General features: G+C 40.5%; 1 protein-coding gene across 1 annotated transcript; it reads left to right on the top strand.

The window, feature by feature from the left end:
* Window positions 1-4,377: 4,377 nt before the first annotated feature.
* Window positions 4,378-5,472, top strand: LOC135710978 (uncharacterized). The gene is made up of 2 exons (XM_065233713.1): window positions 4,378-4,469; window positions 4,584-5,472. The coding sequence occupies exons 1-2, from the start codon at window positions 4,464-4,466 to the stop codon at window positions 5,118-5,120; spliced, it is 543 nt and encodes a 180-aa protein (XP_065089785.1). The 5' UTR covers window positions 4,378-4,463; the 3' UTR covers window positions 5,121-5,472.
* Window positions 5,473-9,621: the final 4,149 nt, after the last annotated feature.

Here is a 9,621-nt window from a genome sequence, read left to right as displayed (position 1 = left end):
ATTAGATTCATAACAAGATTGTAAATAGGTGCTTCCTAACATCTTGCTTCGTCAACTTTTTAGTAACATCACACTCTGTTGCACCCAAATTTCAAGAAACATAATGTTTTGTGGAACTCTCATAAAACAAATACAACACTAGTTAGATTTGTTGCTGTAATGTTTCATACAACATCACGCAGCATATAACTTCATATCTACTTGAGGGTAACATGCTTGCTCCTCCCATTGGATGCATGATTTGAGAGAACATCCAACTAATAAATTGCAAAAGTTGTTACAAAACTGTCAAGTAACAAACTTGAAACCGTTTCGTATCGGGGTTTTTTTTTGTACCATTTAAGGGATTTCTGTGCAACTCAAAAATAAAAATAAATTACGATGTTTGCTTGGGGTGATTTTGGTTGTACAGATGTTTAATCAACATAATGCTACACTAATAAAAATTCAATGATTATTTCCATGTGTCCCACGCATGATTTTTTGCAATGTGATAAACAAATGATATATATGTGTCGGACACATAGTTCTTATGTGTACCAAGGGAGGGTCACTCTACACACTTATTTTGCGCCAACATTTTTCCCAGTGTGCCTCAGTGTGCCGCAGCTGTATCGGCAGTGCCAAAAAGTAATTGAACTTACATTTGTTTTCTTGTGAATAATGCCTTGTTTGGCAACCCGCTATTTTAACAGCTCATGTTTTTGTTTTGATTTTCAATGTTTTCAAAAACGACACGGCCTCCAGTTGAGACTACACACTGGATGCATCCGTCTCCAAGAATGCCTGCAACTGACGAGCTCAGTTGCTACACGATCCTTCCATCTTCGGCGGAAGGCCGACCCCGCACAAAGAACGTCAATCATTAGTCAACCAGCCCTTCTGGGAGCCGGCGTAGGAAACGGATTTGCACCGAATCTTTCACCGCCCGAGTATCATCGGTCGGAAAACTGGAAACCAACACCGGCCGGAACACACGTTGGACTGATGAAGGACACACCGCTGACCCGAAACGGACCAGCCAACTTCATTCAACCGGCACAGCAACAGGGCGCAGTGATGATGGTCTACGGACTCGATAATAACACAGCCAACACCGATAAGCTGTTCAATCTATTCTGCCTGTATGAAAATGTTGTCAAGATAAAGTTCCTGAAGATATGGGAGACGCCATCGCAGTCGAACCAGTCAAACGCAGCATCCAGCACTTGAACAACATTGAATGAATGGAAATTATTGTAGCAAAATTCAAAATGCATTTTCCAAGCAGAACTACTTGTCAGAGTCCACCAACCCTGCCGGACAATTCGATCAGCTTCAAGGTCTACAGCGCTTTCCAGGCCAGCAAAAATCGCATTCTCCACTTCTTTAATACCCCACCTGTATGCCGTCCGAGGATCTGCTGCTGACTGCATTCACCACCAAGGACTGCCCCACCCGTCGCAAGTGCGCTGAAATCGGAAAGTTCCTCCTCCGGATTGGTCGAGTTCCCGAGCGTAACCCTAGCGGTGAACGCCATCATGAAGTGCAACCACAGCGCGATCGATCACAAATGCACAAAATTCCCGTTCATTATGAAGCTGTGCTTCTCCTCCTCCAAGAAGATGAACGGTGCGTTGGAGCAACGAGAACATCGAAAACACGTTAGCTTTGAAAGAGCGAAAGCTTCTTTTTCTATGTAGTTAATGCTATGATTCATAATTATAATTTCTTATTGTGTTAGTTGGAAGTGCAAAAAGGCAGGAGAGTAAAAATAATTTGTTGAACTATTCGAGATTTTGCCAAGACGATCCTCCAACATTATATGTTGAACGATGGAATGGTTGGTGTAACAGCCATTGCCGTGGATGTATTCGAGCAGTTCGAATGGTCGGATGATATAGTTTTTGTTTGGTTGTTGACTTTCCGATTAAAACTCAAGCACCGCTTGTCGTGACCGGCCCGAGATTTCCAGCGTCGGCCACGGCTACACGAATTAGCGATGCAGCTCCCACGGATGCGGCTGCTTCCAATGCTGCTGCTAATGCTGTTCCTTCTGCTGGTCCGTCTCCTCTATAATTCGTAAAAAAAAAGACGGACCAGCAGCAGCATTGGAAGCAGGTGCAGCCGTGGGAGCTGCATCGCTAGTTCGTATAGTCATGGCCGGAAACCCCGGTCAGGTCAAGATACCGCTGTCAGCTGTTCTTCGTCTGGGAGGAAATGTGGATGCGACTGCCGTCACGGGTGTAACGATTTTGAGAATCCATGGCGAGACTTGGTGGAGATTCAGGGTTGTTTTGAAAATAATTTGATTATATTCTGGCAACACTGCGCAGGTGCAGAAAAAGTTCAGTGTTGTCAGTAACTTTAAAGATCATAAAAATTGTAACCATGGGTGCCAAACAGCGCCAATGACTGCGCCCGTGTGTGCCCAAGTTTGATTTTGGCACACTGTGTAGAGTGATCAACCTCTTGTATGTGTACACATAAAATTCATGTGTAACCACACACTTAGAAACAACTACTTTTACACGAGACGTAATCCACATTGGACGTAAATCGTGGAACGTAAGCAAACATTTCATGTAAAATTAAGTGTTCCCAAACCTAAACATAAGCAACTCGACGAAGAGAACGTTTGATTGAATTTATTTTCTCGTTTCTTTCAGCTGATTCTTATGTCAAAAGGGCCGCTTACATGTGTCGGTCTCAGGAAACCGAATTTTACATCACTTTTTCGTAGAGTGCACACATACTATTCATTTGACTCATAAATTTCATGTGTACTTCTGAGTGGAGTCTGTTTATGTGTGGATACATGAAAGTCATGTGGAATTTTACATAGAAATTCGCCAATAAAAATGTGTCGAGTTTTATGAGTGTATGAATTTGTGTTGCTTTTGTAAATTAACATTTGGTGAAGAAAAATCCTATGTACATGAGAGTTGATTAATCCGACACTTCGGACACGGCGTTGGGTGGCTTTAGTGATTGGAAATACTTTTTCGCAATCCACGTGGACAGCTTTAGTTGTTATTTATTACTGCCAATAACCATATAGCTGAACTCTTATGTGATTTCATATGTCGCACAATGATTTTTCATATCATGTTCTGACCACATCCTCTCTGAATTTACCCGGGACATATCCGGATGTGTTTATGGTTCTGAGCACTCAACTTGATCGACAGTATTTTTTGTTGTATTACAAATTCCTGATATTTTAATAACTGCATAGTTAATGTCTTTGTAGTTATAATCGTGAACATTTTTTTTGTAAACATGTTTCCATAAGATGGACAAAAGCTCTATAACTAAAACAGAACGAACATATTTTTTCGCATGGCATTAAGTTTAACTCGTAGTTTAGTTTTAATGCTTGGAGGATCCCCAATTTCGTTAATGCTGATGAATGTTTTCGTAATACTGCACATCTGCAAAAAGTGATCCAATAATGTTAACATGAAAATAAAACCAATAAATTGTCATTGCTGTGCACTGCATATATTTCAGAATATTCCCTTCATGAATTTAGGTCCACACTGTAATGAAATATTTTTTGCCAGAATATCACTATGCAAACGCATAAACTTTTTCACAAGTTTCACTTAGTTTTTCATATTATCAGTTTCTCTTTTATCACTACTGTAATTCAGGACCATTAATAAACACTTTCTCTGAAACTGAACAAAAGCCAAATCTACGGGAATGTTAGCATAGATCTTGATTTCATTTCCAATTCAATGCAAAAGCGATTAAAATCGAGTGAAATTCGAAGATTGAACCAGGAAGCAGCACTCTGAAAGATTACTCACTCCAATTTTAAATTCAACATGCCGAGTAAGTCACCATCACCAAGCAGATCATCCCTTAAACCTCCCGCGCAGACGCTACAGCAACCACTGAATGGCGAGCCCATGAAAATCCACACCGAGTGAATCATGCATGCTTTGGGGGGTTACTCTCCCACGAATGGAAAACGACGCAACGAACGACGCCACACAATAATTAGTTCGAGTCACAAGAAAAACCCGATCTTGTTCTATGACGACGACAACGACGCCGACGACGGCGACGACGCGGTCTCCGCATGTGCATTATTATGCTAAAACGGAGGGTCATCCGCTGAACCATGTCGCCTTCTCCTTTTCCTTTCGGCCCGCGCATGATGGACAATCAGCGTGCGTGTGTGTGTGTATGTGTGTGGATCAAAGAGCTGCACTAATGTTCTCTCTCTCGCACGCTTTTGCCCCCCGACAGCCCCGGCTTTAGTCGACCATCGGCTTATGCTACTACCTACTCTAGTGCATCTGGGGGGTTGAAAATCCAACACTTTTGTGATGAGATTTTGGCTAGAGTCTCCGACTTTTTTTTTCCGATTATCTTGCTCGCGTATAAATATGTTGGGAAAAGTTCCAGAAGCCATCAGTTAGCTTTGAACATTTACCAGTATTACATTACCAGCACGCCTAAACAGTTGAAATATGAAGGTGCGTTCTAGTTGTGAATTTTGTGGGATTAAAAGTGTTTGGTGTAGTGAACTATTTAAAAAATCGAAAGACAATCTTGGTGAAGTGTTGATATGAGTGTTCTTTTTGTTACAGGCTTTTGTTGTTTTTGCTATGGCTATTGCCATCGTAGCCAGTGCTGCCGTGGAAAAGAAGGAGGCCGAACAGGCCGCAGCTCCAGCGGAAGGCGGAAAGAAGCAGGATAAGCGTGGACTGTGGGACTTGGGATACGGTTATGAATCTCATGGATGGGAACATTCGTCGCATGGCTGGGAAGATCCTCATCATGTGACTACCGTCATCAAAAAGGAACACGTCCCTGTCCCATATGAAGTCGAGAAGCACATCCCATATCCAGTGAAGGTCCCATACCCAGTGACTGTCGAGAAGCACGTGCCAGTCATTGTCGAAAAGAAGGTCCCAATCTACGTCGAGAAGCCAGTGGCCTACCCAGTCAAGGTCAAGGAATACGTCGAAGTCCCCAAGCCATACCCAGTTCATATTGAGAAACCATACCCAGTCTACGTTAAGAAGCCAGTCTACGTCGAGAAGCACGTCCCAATTGTCGTCAAGTCTCACGGCTGGGAACCACACCACAGCCACTCGTACTCCGAGATCCACTCGTGGCACTAAAGACTGGTTGCGTAAATCCCTAGACACTATCTAGTGATTTACATTCAACACCTTCCAAAAATGAAACAATATTAATCCTATATTAAAAGCTCAAGCTGCTCCTGTATTGTGATCTTCAAGTTTCATCGCTTCTAGCGCATCCAAATCACCCGATTTGGACTGTTTTTTTTTATGTTGTTATAAACCTGCGGGAGAGAATACTCAACTTTTCGCCACCGTAGAAAAGCACCTAGCTCTCTTAAGCCAATCTGTTCATTTTTTCAACTTGTTGTCCAATGTAAATAAATTATTTTACCTTGCCTACATGTTGTAAGCAAAATGTAATAAAAAAGTAAATAAAAAAAGCTAAAAACTGAAATCCTCCTACAGCATTTTCAATTCTACACATACACCACATCCTACTTGCATAAACCCTCGCAAAACAAACCGAAAAAAAAACAAAATCAGCGAAATGATTGTCATTCCGCGGTCATTTTATGCGCCCATCAAAAGAGAGCGAAGAAGCGGGGAACAACCAACATTTATGCTAATTAGTTCTGCTGCGAGCTGAAGCCAGTTGAAATTGAAAGTGCACATTCAATCCACGGACCGACCGGATAGACCACAAACAAGTGAGTCGCGGTGCGCTGGTGTCCGTTGCGTTGTGCACCTCAATTAGAGCACGGACCGCAGATTGGCGGGCACCATAGCTACACTATTGGCTATTGGTGGCTTCCGTTTGGTATTTTTGGATAAGGTCAAAGGAAACTGCTACTGTTGCTACGAAGATTGTAAATGTACGGTGTGAATGGATGCTGGAAGTACCTCCGGTACCCTTAGCCGACGATTGCGGGTTTTAAAGTGGTTCGGGTTTTAATCGAATGGACTAGCGAATTGTGTCAAGGTTGTGACGCACGCTATGTCTGAAGGCACTTTTTTTGCAACATTCATGCACCTCAGATTTTTCTTCACAGGATGTTAGTATTGATTCCAACAATCAAATCTATGATAATTTTAAAATATTTCATCATCGGTTTTTTGAGAAAAAGTGTTTTGAAATTTAAAAAGCCGATTATGAAGGACTATTGACCATACAAAACTATTATGAATTGAACAAATGCATGTTCAAAAAATGAATGAATTTTTCCAAATGAAGTTCTCTTTGACTCCCAAGTAAGATCCATATTGAATATGTCAACTTTGCGCAAAATCAATTGGTACAACATATATCATATGTATAAATCAATTAGCACAACATATTGTTTGATTTCTCTTCCCTCACCAGAGTAAAAGAGATAGAAACGAGCAGGACAATCCGAGACAGCCAGGTAATCATAGTAGGCATTGATTTTCGGCCTGTTTCGATTGTTTTTATATAGATGTATCGTGTGGAAAATCTGGAAAAAATAATAAAAAAAAAACCTAATGAAGAAAATAAGGAGTTCGCTTGTTGTGCTTCGAAAAAGTGACTCTGTAAAAAAAATCAAGCCACTTTAGTAGCGACGATCGTTGAACGATTTTTACCGGAGTTCATTAAAGGAGACAGTAGGTATCCGAAAGTTGTGTGTTCCACACTCAGCAGGTGGCGAAGGTGGCATTTGCCACTAAAACATTATGAGGGGCGGAAAATTCGCTTGGATTTTTAAATATAAATAGACATGTTTGACTCAATGGTGAGATCGAAAATAAATTGACGAATTTGTTTGAAAATCGTTTAACCGATAATGCCGATAATACAGGAATGAAACTTACATGAGGTTAGCTACTCTTGCCCAGTGAGTTTATGTAGCCCTCATCTTGAATTACTACAGATTTGCTAGAGCTTCGTTGCAGTTCCCATATTTTGTTTAAGGAAGCTTTCAGGAAGATTCAGCGGCTTTCTATGTAATTCTGTGAACTATAGGGAACTGTAGTGAATTCAAGGAAAGTTCTGAAAACTTTAAAGAAGTTCCTCCAAAGAGGCAGATAAATTCAACAACTTTCAGAGAAGTTCTATACACTTCAGGAAAATTCAGGGACGTTTTGTGAGCTAGGGGTTCAATGTCCTCCTGGTAAGTTCTACGAACTTCAAGAGAGCTCTGTGCACTATAACAACATTCTATGAATTTCAATGATGCTCTGCAAAAAGTTCTTTAAGCGTGAGGAAATTTTTGCAAACTTTAGGGTGGTTTGTGAACCACAGGGAAAATTTAATAACATTAGGAAAGTACTGCGAACTTTAAGCAATATCTGAGGATTTCAGGAAACTAAAATCAGAGATGTTCAAAGAACATCAGGCAAGTTCATCGTTTCGCAATTCAACGAAATCAAGATTAAGTCTGCAAGTAGTAGACGAAATACGCATATCTGTCAAAAGATAAGCAATTATAACGGAATTTAAAGGAAATAAACCAACCCACTCAAAGCTCTTCATAAAGGGATTCCGTTAAGAGGTTCGACAAATTTAAAGCAACGATTTTTAAAATTTGAAGTCGATTAAAAAAAATGGCCATGTTTGATTTGGATGAAACTTTGCCCCAAGATAGGAAATTATGTTTACTACCATCCATCTATACATCGCAAGATGGGCACATTTAAGAAAAAAAAATAAAAAAAGTTTTCTTTCAAAAACTTTTTCATGTCTGAACTGAAGTACTTTTATGTTTTATCAACGTTTTATGAAGTACTACAAGGATTCTATAAAACAACATTCATAACACGCTGGTCAACGGCGCCGGTGGTGTAGTGGTAAGCGTGATTACCTCTCACCCCAGCAGGCCTGGGTTCAATGCCAGTCGGCGCCGCCGGGATGTTCTGAGGCATAACATCTCTGATCACGCCTTCCTTCGGATGGGAAGTAAAGCCGTTGGTCCCCAGTTCATGAGTTGATGGGTCGATAGGTAGGGTCCAGGTGTGGGAGCTGCTTTCCTGGCACGTCGGTAGCATTGGTGCTCAGCACGGAAAACAAGATCGACGGAAAAAACAAACCAAAGGAAAAAAAAATAACACGCTGGTCAAGATAGCTTTGCATTGATTACATCCACCAAAACATCATTAAAACTAGAATGTGTCTAGTTGGCCTACCCATAAGAAGGTTATAAAGAGTGTATTATCGAGATATTTCAAGAATGACTTGCGAACAATTGCCTCGAAAAGTTTAGGAATGCAAGAGATAATGGCTATACCACGATAATTACGTACGTCAGATTTTCGACCAGATTTAAAGATAGGCACTAGGAATGAGCTTTTTCAAGTTTTTGGGAAGGTTCCAGATTCCAGGGATGTATTAAAAATCCAGAACAATGGAGCAGTGAGTTCCATTGCTAGACATTTAATAAATACTGAAGGAATTCCGTCAGGTCCAGGACCTTTTGAGGCGTCTAAATTTGTTAAAGCCTGCAAAATAGCCTGCACTTGAAGTTGATTGAGGCCAATGTCCTTTGAAAATTCTGGAAAAAATGCAAAATAATCGCGGTCGCGATCTTCTTCAGAAAATGTCGTATAGATTTCTTGAAAAAAATTTGCAAATAGATTTCAGTTTTTTTCCGAGCTATCACCGACATTTTCGTCGAGTTGCATTATTGAAGGAAAATTGTCAGATTTTAATTTGGTTTTTACGTAATTAAAGAAGTTCTTTGGACAGGACTTTATTTCATGTTCTGTTTTTGCATTATATTCTTCAAATGCAGTACTGATAGCTAAATTCAGTTGATCGCATATATCCAAATAAATTAATAAATTATTACTACTATTGTGTTTTTTTTTTATAAATTTTATGTGCTTTTTGCTTCCGATTTTTCAAGTTTTTTATTTGTCTGTTATACCAGACTGGATTTTATGTGTTTCTGTTGCGTCTTTTTTTCTTCAAAGGAATTTCTTCCGAAATTATTTCTGTTAAAATTTTGTAGAACACGTCTATACAAATTTCAACAATTCCTACATTCCTTTAAATTAATTACCAATTGACACTGTTTAATTTAAATTTAATTTTTTCGTAGTCTGCTAATTTGTATTCAAAGACTTCTTCGTATTCGCAGTCGTTGGGTCTTTGGTTTTCATGCACAAATAAAGAATATTCAATTGCTGTGTGAAACGCCTCATTTTTCCACAGTGGATTTATAATGATTCGGTCACACAGAAATCTTCATAAATATTCGTTAGTGGAGCGATACAGACAAGCGCGGAACAGACAAAACTTGGTTTTCCGAAGGAAGAAGCGTAAGCAGGAAGACCGAGATTGCGAGACGATGGAAAATCTATACCGCGTAAACGACACACGGAAGTTCTATGAGAAGCTAAATAGTTCGCGCAAAGGCTACGTGCCGCAAGCCGATATGTGCAAGGACTTGGACGGTAACCTTCTCACGAACGAATGTGAGGTGATTGAGAGGTGGAAGCAGTACTATGACGAGCACCTCAACGGTGAAGCAGCAGAAAACGAAGGTGGCACGGCAACAGACCTTGGAGTACGCGCAAAAGACGACAGGCTACCGGCCCCTGATCTTCAAGAAGTTGAGGAGGAGATCGGTCGGCTGAAGATCAA

Source organism: Ochlerotatus camptorhynchus, unplaced genomic scaffold, assembly GCF_037179485.1.
Source record: "Ochlerotatus camptorhynchus isolate MF236.1 unplaced genomic scaffold, CSIRO-AGI_Acam_v1.1 ptg000412l, whole genome shotgun sequence".
In the NCBI taxonomy this organism is placed as follows: domain Eukaryota; kingdom Metazoa; phylum Arthropoda; class Insecta; order Diptera; family Culicidae; genus Ochlerotatus; species Ochlerotatus camptorhynchus.
The sequence above is the reverse complement of the archived record's forward strand: the minus strand, read 5'-3'. Positions and strand labels throughout refer to the sequence as shown.